This window comes from Echinops telfairi, unplaced genomic scaffold, assembly GCF_000313985.2.
Source record: "Echinops telfairi isolate 266 unplaced genomic scaffold, ASM31398v2 ScPeMD7_5592;HRSCAF=6446, whole genome shotgun sequence".
Classification (NCBI taxonomy): Eukaryota; Metazoa; Chordata; class Mammalia; order Afrosoricida; family Tenrecidae; genus Echinops; species Echinops telfairi.
The window spans coordinates 35,778,986-35,794,681 of NW_022109491.1; the positions used below are offsets into that span (position 1 = coordinate 35,778,986).

The following is a 15,696-nucleotide window of genomic DNA, read 5'->3' on the forward strand; positions in this document are numbered from 1 at the left end:
CTGTCCTCCAAGTCACTGGTGCAGTTCTCTGCTTCCTCCAGTTGATTCTCGAGATCCATGAGTCTGCTACTGGCTTTTATTATCTCTTCTGTAAGCTCTTGTATTTCCCTTTGGTGTATGGACTTTATCTCCTCTATCATCTCATCCTTTTTCTGTATTGTTTCCCTTATATCCCTCATGACTCCAAGCAGCATTCTGAAAATTTCTTTCTGTGGTAGCTCAATGTCTCCTTCCTCTGTGCATGTCATTAGGTTCAGGATATCTTCTACCATTGCCTTTTGTTTCGCCTGTTTTTTCATTGAGATTGTTGGGCGTGATTACTGTTTGTGTTGCGTTGTTTTAAAGGAGCCAGGTGCCATTTTCCAGGGAGTCGAAGAGCACTGGCTCTCTTTGGGAGACTCAGGAATGCTTCTTCAAACTGCCTACAGCTAATTTCACTATGGAATTAGCCTACCACTTTATCCTTCTGTAGCTTTACTCTCAAGGGGAGTGCCCCAGAAAGCTGGTGGTTTCCTGCTTTGGTGTAGTACACTGCGAATGCTGGGCGGAATTCTCCTGGCCAGGTAGATCTATGCGGAGGTGGGGCAGAGGTTCCTGCAGCATCTTGGAATGTTGGCGAGTGTTGGCCGAACTGCCTTAGGCTGTGTGAGGCACTAAGGTATGCGGGAGGAAGTTCCCTCAGTGACAGCCGACAGCAGAAAAATAGGAGCTCCCCCAGCCACACAGGCAGGAATTCCCTGGTGAGAAGTTGGGCAGAGTATCCTCTGGTGGAGGTTGGCCTGGCTTTCCCTGTGCACATGGTAGAGCTCACCTAACTGGGTGGGGGGCATGCGTAATACCCTAGGCTAAGGGGAGATTGGAAGTGGTGTGAGAGAGAACAGGGAAGAGACAAAGAGGAGAAAAAAATAATAATAAACTAATTCTAGTGAGACTGGAGGGGCTAGAGATAAGAGAGGGAAGCAAAAGTAACAATATAGCTGAGCCCCATCCCTGCCCATGTGGCTGCAAGGGTTTAATCCCTGCCCTGAGGCAGTGGCAAGCTGTGGCCATGTTGAGATAAAGCCGCTGGCTGGATCCAAATGATCCAGACTTCAGCCAAGACAGTGGCGTGGCTAATGTCAAACCCTAGCCGGCCTCCACTGTGGTAAGCCAAAAGCCCCAGCCCCTCAAAGCCTTGTGGATCTCTGCCTACTTATCTTCATGATGCCCCTTCTGTGATCCGGCAGTATGGAATTTTCCTCTTAATAACTCACCTGGGCTGATTTGTACCAAGTCCCTCTGGCATGTGTTACTCAGTCGCCATCTTCCTGGAAGTCTGTGTCTTTTTCTTCTAATTTTGAGTTATGCAACATCAGCACATAAAGTTAGCAATGCAAGGTGAACTCTCTGTAAAGAAGGCAGCTCTTCCCTAGTTATGTGTATATATGTGGTGCCTTCAAACCTGAGGGGCTTGTTTTCCAGCACTATATCAGACAGTGTTCCCCTGGTTTTCACTGGCCACCAGGTCTTCTTAATCTTAGTCTTGAAGATCACTAAACCTGTCTCCTGTGGGTGACTTTCCTAGTATTTGAAATACTGGTGCCATAGCTTCCAGCATAGAAGTAACACTCAAGCCACCAGAGTGTGACACATTGGCAGGTGAGTGGTGGTTTAAATTAACATTGTTTTATAGGTAGGGTTTGGACATCAACAAATTCTTCTGCTCACCTCTTTGTTGGTGTTCTGTGTTGATGAATTGCTATCGATGATACTTTCTACAGTTGCCCATAATTATACCTACCTTCTTAAAGGCCTTGAACTCCAGGCCCCACAGTTCTCTCCCATAGGAGATCAATTTAGAGTCCAGTTTTACCACCTTGACCCTCTTCCATTCTTAAACCATTTGTTGTTTTGAGCTGCCGTTGAATTGCCCACCAACTTACTGTAACCTCAAACATAACAGGATCACACTGTTGTGTTAAGTGAGCCTTTCAGTATCTGACTTTCAGAAATCAATTACAGGCCTTTCTTTTTAGTCTGCCTTAGTCTTAAAGCTTCACTCAAACCTATTCCACATGATGATAACCCACAAGCATCCACTGACAGACCAATATGGTGGATGCATGGGAGGTGCATCTTCAGTGCATACCTGCTCATGTTGCCCTTTCTTGGCATCAGCCAGCAGAATCAAGGGATTTTAGTGTTCTCCTGCCCATTACTACAATACAATAATTTCCAGGACACACAAATAATGAGGCAGAGATGGCAACTATGCGCTTTTATAGGCTTCATCGAGAGGCCTCTTTTTCCACAGACTAGATGTCAAATGTCCCTTGATTGAAGAACAGAGTTGAAGTCTTACTTAACTATCAGAAACCAAATGTTGATATGAAAAAAAATAGCATATTTAGGAGAGAGCTGACTAACAATGCATTGAGAAGCTTCAAGTTAATGTTTTCCATGTCTTTTTGCTACAGCACTAAAAGGGAAGAGAACATATACACATGTACACCCCCACCCAGTCAAAAAAAGAAAAACATTTTTCTTTTTTACTTCTGCACTCATATACAAAATAGATTTACAAGGGTGCTAAGACACCTTTTTCCTTATTTGAACCCAGTGAACTTGGGATCACCGTGCTCCTGTCACTGTTTTATATGTAGTTGTAGGCTCTGTGAACAATGGCATTCCCCAGTGCAACATTGTCCCTATGAAGCACTGCTGTTGGTGACAAGACAATTGCCGGGTCTCATGACAATTAAACAGGTGTCAGTGTTGCTTTTCCCCACCCACTGCTGCTTTTGATGAGCTTTATCATTTGCATTTCTTTTTACTGATATTGAATGAACAAATAAGAGAGTCGATGATATGCTTCCAAAATAAATGAAGCCTCAGCCTGGCATCCTAAGTGTCATTCTGTGTTGTGTTTCTTGAGCTTCTCGCGGTCATGTTCTTTGAGCAGAACGTGCCCCTTTTAGGGTCTCTTCTTCTACAGTTCTACTTCTGCACGTGGGTGCCTGCAGTTACGAAGTAACATGTGGTTCATTTGTTCGTTGCCCCTCCCACTTCCCCCCAGGGTTAAAAATGCATCCTGGAGTTTCCTTTTCTGATGTGCGGTATTTTTTTTTAAGTAGCTCAGAAGTGTTTGCTTCTGGCCAATAAGAAACTGGAGTACAATGCAAGGAAATATCGCCTGAAAGAAGTAAAAGTAGGCCCAGTTCCTTAATGTGAAGCCCCTTGCCCTTTGCTGAAGATTTTTGGCAGAGCTGCCCCAGTATTGCAATTGCTCTTTGTGTTGCATTTCAACTTCATTTGCAGAGTGAGCACCTGCCACCACATGACACATACATAGCCCATCTTACAAGTAATTTGTCACTTTAAATTGCTTAGGATGTAGCATTCTCTGTAACCTGTGAACTAAACCTGACCTAAGACAATGAATATTTTTATAATTTCCTTTTTTTCCATGTGGTTTCATTTGAACAAAACCAAATTATAGGACAGAATGCCATGATCTGGCAGCATAACTGGCTCCCCAGTAATCTTCTAAATTATTAATATTGAGAATGGATTCAAGTCATGATATTTATCCAACAATGGGATAAATCTGTATCAACTTATTTTGTTGTATAATTTAAACTGTCTGTACCCAACTCTGTCGAACATGGCTGAACAGTGGCACCTCAATTATCTGGTCTGTGTAATACTAGGAGGCCTAGTGGTGCAGGGGTTAAAGCAACCAGCTGCTAACTCAAAAGGTCAGCAGTCCAAAGCTATCAGTGACTCCACAGAAGAGAGATGTACAGCCCTAGAAACCCGACGGAGCATTTCTGCTCTGTCCTGAACGTGAGCTGAGTCAGACTTCACTTTGTGGCAGTAGATTGTGTTTTTGTGGGTTGATTATAATACAATACAATATGTGGGATTGACTAGGTAAGAATGATTGATGTACAAGAAGGGAACAGCAACAGGAGCAATGCAAAGTCACAAAAACCCTGAGGAGCCCCCAAAATAGACTTCAGGCTAGGAGAGGCAGTTCCCGGCACTCCCAGGACTGGTGGGGAGATAGTCATAAAGGTCAGCAGACAGACCTGGAATTTGGTATGCTTTTTCGAGGGGTTGGGGATTTTTTTGCTAGTTTTTGTTTTTTGTCTTCTTATTCAATCTTTCTTTTTATTTTGTTTTGTCGCCATTATTGTTGTTTTGCCTACCTATGTAAGACAGGCATGGGAACCAAGCCTGAGGAGAAAGCACCGGGATGGATGGTTCTGGAGGGACTTGGGAGGAGGAGGCCAGGCAAAGGAGCCGTGAGCAAAAGCCATAGACAGGGGAACAACTAGGGAATTAAAAGCAACAATGAGGAGGATGTAGAGATCCTGGGGGTGTTGGAGCAACAGCAATCTAGCTAAGAGGAAATACTAAGAGGCAGAAGAAGGGTGAGAGTGATGACGGGGCAGGAGGAAGGTAAAAGGAAACAGAGGAACGATCTAGGAAGCAAAGCTCTGGATAGAAGTATAAGCATAGGTGTGCACTTATGTACATATATTAATTCATAAAAATAGAGGTATTGGCCTATGTACACATATTTATATGGCAATGTATTGAGGAAGTGGACAGACTTTGGGCCTCTGCTCAAGCCCTCCCTCAACATAAGAACACTCTTTTCTAACAACCTGGCATCTGTGGTGCTCACCCTCCTGGCATGATCTGTAGACAAAATGCGTGTATAAGCAAATGTGGTGAAGAAAGCTGGTGGTGCCTGGCTATCAAAAGATGAAGCATCTGGTTCTTAAAACTTTGAAGTTAAACAAGCGATCATATAGCATAGGAGCAGCAAGTCCAAATGGAAGAAGCTCATGAGCCTGTGTGATTATGAGGTGTCAACAGCATCAGGTAACAGGCACCAGAATACCCAAAGCAACAACAAAAAACCATATGTTGAGAACGAGGGGCGTCAGAGCAGAGACCCAGAGCCCATCTGTAGACAGTAGAATATCCCCTCACACAAGGGTCACAAGGAAGAGAAGCGTCAACCAGGCCGTAGTATAGTACCAATGAAACACACAATATTCCTCTGGTTCTTTGAGGCTTCCTCACCCACCCACCCCCACTATCATGACCCCAATCCTGCCTTTCAGTTCTGGCTAGACCAGAGCATGTACACTGGTATAGATAAGAGCTCACGACACACAGAATCCAGATCAAATAAACTCCTCAGGAACAGAAATGGGAGTAGGAATACCAGGAAGATAGGGGAAGGTGTGGGGAGGAGGGGCGGAAGAGGGAACCAATGGCAATGATTGATGCAACACACACACACACACACACACACACACCTGGAGGATGAACAACAGAAACATGGGTTAAGGGAGACAGCAGTTGGTGTAAGGTATGAAAACAATCATTTATCATTTATCAAGGGGTCACAAGAGTGGGAGGGGGCTGAGGAAGGGAGAAAAGAGGAGCTAATAGTAAGAGCTCAAATAGAGAGTAAATGTTTAGAAAATAATGATGGCAAATATGTACAAATATGCTCGATACAATTGATGTGTGGAATATTATCAGAGCTGTAAGGGCCCCAATCAAATGATTTAAGAAAATAAAAAAGATTGGTGTAGAATCGACTTTTAGAGGTTAACCCCCAGACATTGCTGCAGTAAACAGAATGAATGCCACTAGGATTGTAGATGAAGCCTGTGCCTGATGGAGCTGTAATAAGACCTTGGGAAGTCTAGGGGGCTGGTAGAGCCCCCTGAACCCTGTTAACACCTGCCTGATGAGTTAACACTGTGGCTTTGAATGGAAAGACACTTAAGAATTGAAGTTGCCTTTTTGTTTTGTTTTTCAATCACCATTGGTAATCAAGTTTATGGGTGCATTTGTTTTGTTTCCTATTGGTAGTTTTAAATATATATAATATCATTTGCCATTTTTAACAATGTTTAGGTATACAATTAACTGACATTGATTACATTCTGTAACCATCACCATGATCCCCTTTCCAAATATGTTTGATCCCCCTAAACTGAATCCAGTGCCTGCAATAAACAGCGTGGAGGAGGGCGTATCTGACTTTCCCCGGCTTCCCTGTTGCCCTGAGTCAGGGGTCAGGCAGGATGACCATTCTTTCTTCCCTGTTCTGACACCAGCCGTTTGTCCCACACCACTCTACATCTAGGCTGGATTCGATAATTTATTGCAATAGCCACACAGAACACACAGACAGTATTCACAATTAAGGGAGTTTATTAGACAAGTTCATGGTCTGATACAAGTCAGACTCACCCAACAGTAAGGATACTGTCACTGGTCTTCTCAGCCAGCAGCCAAGTCTCCCTCTCCAGTTCTCAGTCTCTCAGCCACTTGGATAGCATCGTCTCTCTCTTGTCATCAGTCTCTCAGCCTCATGGTCCCTTGACCTTTGACTCTGGGGGCCAGGACGGCAGCCTGCCTGACACTCGATCCCACAGTTCCATCATCTGAGGCCAGATGAAGAGAAGGTACCCCACAGTCGCCGTGCTGCCCCTCTGAGTCTCGGTGCCAACGTCTCTGAAGCTTCTGGTTCCGAGGTCTTCACTCCTTCCGAGTCCTTGAATGCGCTCTTCCAAGGTCCTCAGCATTTCTCTTCTCTACCATTGCCTCGAAGTATAGCTTCTTCCTATAGCCAGGGTGTTGCTAACAAAAACTGACCAGTCCTCCTTTTAGTGTCATGCACATCCTGTTTGTATAGGCCCACCCAATCATTTGGTGGGAGTTAGAGAAGCTTGAGTAGAAGAGCCATACTAAGAAATTTTACTATACCACACTGCCCCTTACGTAATAAGCCCTCCTAGCCCCTGGTAAACACTAATAAACTTCTGTCTCTACGCATCTGCCTATTCAAGATATTTCATTTATGTGGAATCATATGATATATACGTACAATATAATTGTCACCATAATGTTTTCAAAGTTCTTAGGATGTCATTTCTCTTTATGATTTGATAATATCCCGGTATATGTATAAACTGCAATTTGTCCATTCATCTGTTAATGGGCATTTGGATTATTTGTACCTTTTAGCTATTATTGGGTGTTGCAGTGAACATTTGTGTACCTGTGTTTCTCTTTTAATCTGTTTCATCTTCTTAGTACTTTTTTCTCCCATTAATAATTCTTCAGGGACTGTTTTGAAGCTTATTAAGAGCTGTGCTCTATTATGTAACTGAATTGTTAGTTTTTATTTTAAAAAGAGGAAGAAATTGGTTTATTTTGTTTTATTGTTTTGGTTTGTTTTTGCGCTACGATGTCCCTTGCAAGTCACTGCTACATAAACATTGAGGACCCACCTACTAGTAGGGAATAGCTCAGTATGTAAATTCAATGGAACATTACCCAGCTACTAAAACTCATTTTCAGAACGATTCCAATGTGATATAAGGTAATAATACATGAAATACACATTATGTAATTTTAGTGTGCCATATGAATATTTGTTCATATGGAACTATTAGATAGATATATGCAAATATAAAAATAGTTTGGCGGGTGGAAGGATTATGAATTATTTTATTCGTTAATGTTTTACTAGATTGGCTTAATAATTGGCTTGAAATGATCACAATATTATATACTATCCATACTGAAAAAACGTACAGTTACCCATTACAAATGCCAAATAGTCTCAACCCCCCACAGATTATTATATTTTAAGGGAATCGTGTTTCCTACCAAACCAGCTTGCGGGTCATCGTTGACATGTGCCAGTGGGAAGGCTAGAGCAGAGGGTTCCCATGTAGGAGCACATTAGAAGGTGTAACATGAGTAGATCTTCCCTTGAAAAGGGTAGGTGAGTTGGGTGGATGATTCGAGCCATAATTTTCAGATGGAAAAACTGAACATTGATAAATTGCTCAAAGCCATACAAGCAACTACAGTGAGGCAGAGCACCCTTGACAATTTATTCAGTTTGTCGTACTGTCTTTATTTGGACAAAAACTAAAGACAAAGATAAAGAATCACCTGGTCATTGACACTTGCCTTTACTTAGATATTCCTTTCTGCTACTACCTATGCTTCCCTATTAGGTTAGTCCGGGTAGACTAGAGAAACAAACCCTTGGACACTCATATGTGTATAGGAAAGAGTTTTATATACAAGAGCAGTTGACATTGAGAAAACAACCCAGCCCAGTCCAGATCAAGTCCTTAAGTTCAATATTAGCCCATATGCCCAACACCAATCTATAAAATCCTCTTCAGACTCAGGAAGCACATGCAATGATGCTGAATGCAGGAAGATCACAGGCCAGTGGGTGCAAAGTCAGTGGCGGTAGAAGCATCTCAGCACTGGCAGGGGTCTCCACATGGCTTCTCTAGGTCCAGGGTTCTGGCTGCACCAGGGTAGGTCCATGTGGCTTGTCAGTAGAGCATCTCTCTGGGAGTGAGTCCTGAGAGAGAGTCTCCAAGGGAGTGAGCAGGGAGTCTCCTGCCTCCACGGAGGAAATCCAACAATTTGCAGAATTCTCAGTAGAAGGCCATGCCTGCACAGAGGAGGCCTCATTGGCTATGATCTGATTGACAGACTTGACTCCACCCCTTCACTCTTAATCCTCTCAAGTCCCAAATTGACACCAGATTATGTAACTACCACATCGTTGCCCCAAAATGCCCTAGAAGGTGCTTAGTAAAAATCTTAATAGGGGCCCAGGATCATGAATAGCTAAAGTGTTTGGGGTTTTTTTGTTTTTGTTTTTGTATGCTCTCATTAAAACAGAGAATTAGAAGCTCAGTGGTTTTTCTTTCAGATATTGTGGATGCATTGTCAGATCCAAAGAAATTTCTTTCAATTACAGAAAAGAGAGCAGACCAAATGAGAGCTATGGGCATTGAAACCGTAAGTAGCAATGTTTTAATTAAGGACTTCTAAGCTGAGGAGGTTGGTTGTAAAATGGTAATTATAAAAGAATTTCAAAGTTTTCAAAAATGATGTAATATATTTTGAAAGGTTTTTTTTTTAACTGAAATCTTCCATTCAACCAATCGTTCAATAGTCTCTACTATAGAAGATTTAGCAAAATGTGACCACAGTCTGAAAGGTATACATCATCACCAATGGTTTGACTCACATTTGGGACCCTATCCCCATTGGAAGCAAAATGGGAAACTTTTCAAACTGTCAGGAAACTTTACGACCTAAGACGCTCTGATGGTACATTGAAATGCCAGCCAACCTAATGCAGTGAACTAATGAAAATAACATGGATGTGTGTGTGTGTGTGTGTGTGTGTGTGTTTGTTCACCAGTCTTGCACTCCAACCTTCTTGAATTCCAGCGTGCTTTCCTGTTTGTTTTAAAATGTTCCCTTTACCAGAGGCTTCTGCTTCAAGTAGAAGCAGCAATGTTCCCAGTAGCTAGAACATATTCAAGTCTGCCCTACTCGTGCAGTACGTGGGTCGTCTTCTCTTGGCTTGTTCCTGCGCCTCGAAGCTCAGGAAGCCATGCTGTCTTGACACGTGCCAGGCAGAGATCCACTGATGCTGAAGCCTAGGAAAAGGAAGAGGAGGAATGGGACAGGAGAAAGGATCTTGATTCAGCAGAGTGCGGAATGTGCAAGACGTGGGGGGGACGTTCATGGTTTCTCTTGCAGAGTGACATCGCAGATGTGCCCAGTGATACTTCCAAGAATGACAAGAAGGGAAAGGCCAACACTGCCAAAGCAAATGTGACCCCTCAGAGCAGCTCCGAACTTAGACCAGCCACCACGGCGGCTCTGGGGCCTGGCCTGGAGGCCAAGAAAGGTAAGGGAGGTCCCGGAGCTGTTTCTCTGCTTAGAAATGTTGGGCTCTGTCTCAGGGGTCTTGTCAATCAAAGTATTTAGAATGGTCGTTTTGCCTATTTTCAATGCTCCCTAAAATTTTAAAAGCAGCATGTTTCCTTGTGGATTTGAAAAAAATGTTTCATTTGCCTGAGTTATTAATAGCAAGTTGACATTGTTTATAACCTGTTAGATCTATGCATGATTTTAGAAAATATTTACATTCGTGTCCTTTGTGAATTTTTTATTTTTTGGTCACACATTGTGTTAGTCTGGGTACTTTAGAGAAACAAATCCACAGAAACTCATGGATACGAGAGAGTTTTATATAAAGGTTAAGTGCACATCAAGAAAACATCCCAACCCAGTGCTGCCCAAGCCCACAAGTCCAACATTAACCCATTAACCCATATGTCCAACACCAATCCACAAAGCCCTCCTCCATCTCAGAAAACACACACTATGATGCCAACTTCAGGAGGAAAGACTAGTCAGTGAACGTGTAAGCATCTCAGCGCTGTAAGCCGTCTCCACACAGGTGCTCCAGCACCCAGGCCTGCATTGGGGTAGGTCCATGCGGCTTCTCCTTGGGCATGTCTTGCAGGAAATGAGCCTTGCTAACTGAAGCAGGGAACTGGCTAAGGCAGCTGCACCCTGGTCTGACCATCACAAAGCAAGAGACCAGAGAACTAGAAAGGCGAGGCTCACTGAGCCCTTTATCGCTCTGTCCTTCAATTAACCCTGCATGTGTTTATAGGCCAGGTTGGCACAATAAACTAACTATATCACACATTGATGTTTAATTCCACCCTAACTCTCTCCTGGGTGCTGCCATAAGCACTTATCAGGACAGGCAATGGGTTCATGAACTGAGGGTCACCATTGTTGGGCTATTTCTAGATTTATTTGTTGCTGATTTATCCCACAGGCAAACATTTATCATCCATATCATTATTTTTCTAGAAAATGATCATCTGGGCATTTGAAAGTCAATGACCAGTGACCACCTGTGAATGAAACAAAAGATTACAAGATGTGTCACATAAAACGAGTGTCCCAGGTGCTGATATTCAGCCAATGTGTAGGGGATAAAGTGTCCATGCCACTCCACCCAAACCAAAACTCCCTGCCATTGAGTGGATCCTGACTTATATTGACCAGATAGGATGGAGTAGAACTGCCCTTGTAGGTTTCCAAGACTGTAACTCTACAGGACTTGAAAGCCTCATCTTTCTCCCAAAGAGCAGCTAGTGGTTTTGAACTGCTGACCTTTCAGTTAGCAGGCCAACACAACCCACTACACCACCAGGGCTCTGGCAATTCAGTATTTTTCCTGAATATGAATCAGTTAAACAACTCACTCTTCTTACTTTAATAAGAGTTATTTTTCCTCGTGCATTTTATACCACGTATAATATTTTCCATTTTTTGTGAATTCAGTTTCCTGGTATAAATTATTCATAGACTCAATACACACAGTGCTGAAGTTTGAGTTGAGGAACAAACCAAAGCCACATGGTAATTTAGTAGGAAACGAAATGTTCATTGAGCTTTGTAAAACAAATTAGAAAATGAGACTCCATAAAAGTAGTCCAATTTGTACTTGGCTAGCAGCTGTTTGTCTGTTCTTCCTTGAAAAAGAAACGGAGCAAGGTAATGATACAGATTTTGGCATTCCGTACCAGCACTGGTCGTTACATTAGCCACTCTTTGAAGCAGGCAGTGGAAAATGAGAGAGGTTTTTGTTTAGTGAAAGTTCTTGTACCACACTTGCATGCAAGGAGACATGAATAATTATAGTGAAGTAAATGGCCTGAAAAGCAATGCACTGGAGCAAGCTCACAGAGTATAAAGATACTCCTAGTTCTAGAAGAGAGCATGCTTGTGTTTCCAGCTGCCTCACCACCATTTCCGTTTCAGGGACGCTAACACCTATCCCTATATTCTAATCTTCTCGAAAAGACACCCTGAGGAAGGGCATCTGCATGCTATTCCATTCTCCCCTTCGGGTCCCTACTCTGAATCATGGCAGTAAGTTCAATGAGAAAGACCTATGGTCGTGTAAATAAGACAAGGCGGTCTGCCATATAATACCTGTCTCAGCAGGGTATCACAAGGGCCGAGGACTCAGAAATGGGTGCAGAGAGGGAGAAACGCCCAGCCAATGTCGCAGATGAGGTCGTAATTGAGCTAGGCCTTGAAACACATGTCTGACTGGAAGAAGACTAGAAGGGGGAGGAGCCCAGAGAAAGTAACAAGGGAGACAAGGGCCACATGCACTCGTTTTCCTTGGTTTGGAAATGGTTCTGGACCACCCTGAAAAGGCAATGGGGATTGACCATCTCAGCAGGATTTCAAGAAGATCCATATGATATTGTCAGAAGAATTCATTGGAAGGGAGAGATACTAAGATGAGTTAAGAATGACGGTCTTCATACCTTTCTTAGAGCACTTCTCAGTCTTAACAACTGGAGATCATTGCTGGCAAGATCATGCCGGCAAGTGATCGTGTTATCAAGAAGCAAATGGCCGATAAATTAATGACCTGTAGTGCTGGGGAGATAGGACTGGACTCAGCTGCGGGTGGCCTAAGGGAAGATGACAACAGACATAAGTTGGTAACTTAAATAAGGGCTTTAAGAAGAAGGAAGCGCTAGGAGACTACATGATAGAAAAAATAAAAAATAAAAAAATAAAATTAAGACAGTCTTCTCAGATGGGCAATACAGAAACTATTCTATATTATATACTTGACAGTTCTCTCTTTGAAAAAAAAAAAAAGAAGAAGGAAGCGCAGCAGTAGCTCAGAAACTTCCATTATGGGTCCCAGGGATAAATGGTGTGATTAGGAGAAGTGTCAAAGTCCAGGGGAAGGACAGCTTTTGTAAAGGATTCAAGCATGCAGTAGTAGGCAATCAAATTGATGGTCTGAGGCAGGAGAAAGTCTCTGGAGGGCGATGGGTGAGGCCTTGTTTAGATAGGCCATGTAGACCTGTGAGAGGTCTAGGTGAAGGGCAGAGGCGGACATAAGGACAGAAGAATGAAGAGAAGCTTAGAAAGGCACAATCAGAAAAGGGGAGAGGTGCATAGTAAGAAGAAAACGTTTCAAGAAGTTATCGTAGAGACATCGGAGAAGACAGACCACAAAAATCACTGTTGAATCAGGAACGACTTGAAGATGCTGCTAGAAACTCAGTTAGAAAATGTTGATGACTTAAAATGTAAAACAAATCCTCTGGGAGAGTAACGTGTCATCAGTAGGTCCCAGAGAAGGGAAGTGTAAGGGCAGAGCACATGGTGACACCCAATTCCACAGAGCATCGTTTGTTTTAAAACAAACTCGCTGATAAACCAGAAACCAACCCTGTTGCCTTTGAGTTGATGCCCACTTATGGCAATGCTGTAGGACAGAGCAGAAGTGCCCCAGAGAGTTCTGAAACTATAAGGTTACATTACAGACCACCAACTTTTTCTCCCTCAGGAGTGGCAGGTAGGTTCAAACCACCGACCATTTGGTTTCCAAAATGAGCTTTTAGGCCCCAGGGCCCCAGATCACTTATATGAACCCCAATTTTTAAAGAAATCTTTGTGTCGTTTGCAAAGAAAGAATGAGTAAGCAAATCCAGGTGAGGTTTCTGTTTCATTTTTTGGGTATTCTCCTATTAATCAAAGCTTTATTGAACCAAGACCCCGCCCCCGCCCCCACCCCCCAAAGGCAATCTCATCAAACTGGGCCAAAGAAATCTCATTTGTTTGCTGCATTTCTGGAGGGGCTTCTGTGCTGCCAAATCCATATATACATTTTACAGACAAGACTAAAGGAAGGCCGGCGCCAAGATGTACCCCCATTTTATTACACGCCCTCCTAGTGGGCACACCTAGCCTATGGTATTCTCGTGGAAATCAATTTTTGTGCATAGTACACATTCAGTCTGTTTGCCTAAGATGAAACTCCGCAGTCCCGCAGAACGCGTTTCAGAATGCTTGTACAACAGAGGTTGTCATGGCAATACCTGGCCTGGCATCAGATAGCAGAATGGCTTAGTCTATTTCTCTTAGTGAGCTAGTTCTCGGCAGCATCCTGTTACACAGTGGTTTCAGTTTTCTATTTGCTGTGTGTCAAAGCTACTGTTTTGCTCAATATGGCCTGTTGCTTAAGGCTGCAATTAATTCTGGTACAAGAGAGAAGCACAAGGAAATGGTTTGCTTTTCTTTGATGAGACTCAGACCTAGGAGTAGACTAGGGAGTTAGCTGCGAGTACAGAGATCAGATAACTGTAGTAGAGGCTGTGTGCCTCTCTATGCAGGTGGGGTCCCATCCCCTGATGGCTTTAAGTGTTGGAATATAGCAAATCCTGCCAACTCCTGTTCCAGAGGTCACCCTCAGATCATTGGATTGCCTTGCCTGGACCTGACAGAGGGTTTGGAACACCTACTCAGCTGTCAGCTAGTTAGCATGGAGTTACAAGTCCATGTCCTCACCTAAAGGTAGCACTGCCCCGAGTGCCTGTGGCATCAGCCAGAGGCTAGATTTCAGATGGAAATAGACCTGACCTTTATCCTCCGCTTTCTCACACTTTCTCTCATTTCTATACAGGCACTCAAACACCAAATCCTTGCCTGGGGTTCTGCTCTGGGCAACCCTACCTAAAGCAATAAACATTTTCATTTTCTAGCTAATTGCTTTGTAATAGGTCATTAAGATGTTTAGATCCATAACGTTCCACATAAAGCTGCTTCCAAGTCTTTAGCTGAGCTTTTAAAACAGATATTTTTTACATTATCAGTTATTCTAATTTTTAATATAAACTGATTGAACTTTTTTATATTTCTAGGTATTGAACTTATCCCTCAAGTGAGGATAGAAGATTTAAAGCAGATGAAGGTAAAATTCCTTGGCTACTTTACAAGTACCCTTGTATTATGTCTATAAAAACTTTATTTTTGGTCCTCTTTCTGTTTTCTACAGGCTTACTTGAAGCATTTAAAGAAACAGCAGAAGGAACTAAGCTCTTTAAAGAAGAAGCACGCTAAGGTACTGAGTTTCGTGTAGGCGTGGCCGGGTGTAGTGGGGTTTCGTTTGCTGGTTGGTTTTTTAGCGTTCAGTTCTCTCAAGAAAACCACGAGTCTACTACCTGGACGCTGAGGTGAGCTAAATAGACATAACTTCCTTCTTTGTAAGGATCCCTGATGGTGCTATAGAGGAGACGTTAGCTGCTAACTACAAGGTTAGCGGTTCAAATCCACCAGCCACCGTGAGCGCCTGTAAAGAAACACAGCCTTGAAAACTCTAGAATTTCTAGGAGTCAGCATTGACTGATTGGCAGTGGTACCACCTTCCTCTTCGCTGGCAAACAATGAAATTTCCAGATACATTTCTTTGTTCCTATCAGTTATTTCAAAAGCATAACCAAACTTCATACAACTTTTGATTCCTTAAACAGTAATTTGACTCTCTAAAATATCTTGGGCCACAGTCTGATGATTGCAGAGCAATTCACCAACTGCAGCCTCCAAGTTGCTATCTATTCTAGATCGTTGTCAAATGGATCACCAGGCAGTGCTGGGAGGGAGACTTTAGCAAGCTGTGTACTTCACCCTCACAGGCACCTAGAGAGGTTAACCCCGATTGTGTAATGCCACCCCTGAAATAGCGTTATCTTTCGTGTGTCATCCATGAGAAGATGTCTGTTGGATAATGATGATGAGAAATTATAAGAGCTAGTTGCAAATATAAGAGACCAGCCGGAAGTCAGCAACCTGCTATCCAGAGTCCTTCTAAGAGATGGTCTCATTATCTGAGAAGTAAAATACAGTCCCTTTCTTCCTTCTTTTTATCATCTCTCCTTCCTTCCTTCCTGAAGATGTACAGCAGGGACAGCGAAGCTGTGTCATCTCCCATTCAGAGAGGAAGAGGACATT

At 43.0% G+C, this 15,696-nt stretch overlaps 1 protein-coding gene across 4 annotated transcripts in view; it reads left to right on the forward strand.

The window, feature by feature from the left end:
• PLCB4 (phospholipase C beta 4) overlaps positions 1–15,696 on the forward strand; it is a 422,814-nt gene that overhangs the window by 373,516 nt on the left and 33,602 nt on the right. For 3 of the 4 annotated variants that reach the window (XM_045295217.1, XM_004698161.2, XM_045295219.1), the window contains exons 28-31: positions 8,765–8,853; positions 9,607–9,757; positions 14,610–14,659; positions 14,744–14,809. In XM_045295217.1, the coding sequence (XP_045151152.1) occupies positions 8,765–8,853; positions 9,607–9,757; positions 14,610–14,659; positions 14,744–14,809 (356 nt within the window). The remainder of the gene's footprint in view (positions 1–8,764; positions 8,854–9,606; positions 9,758–14,609; positions 14,660–14,743; positions 14,810–15,696) is intronic. The other variant, XM_045295218.1, reaches the window with a different exon arrangement.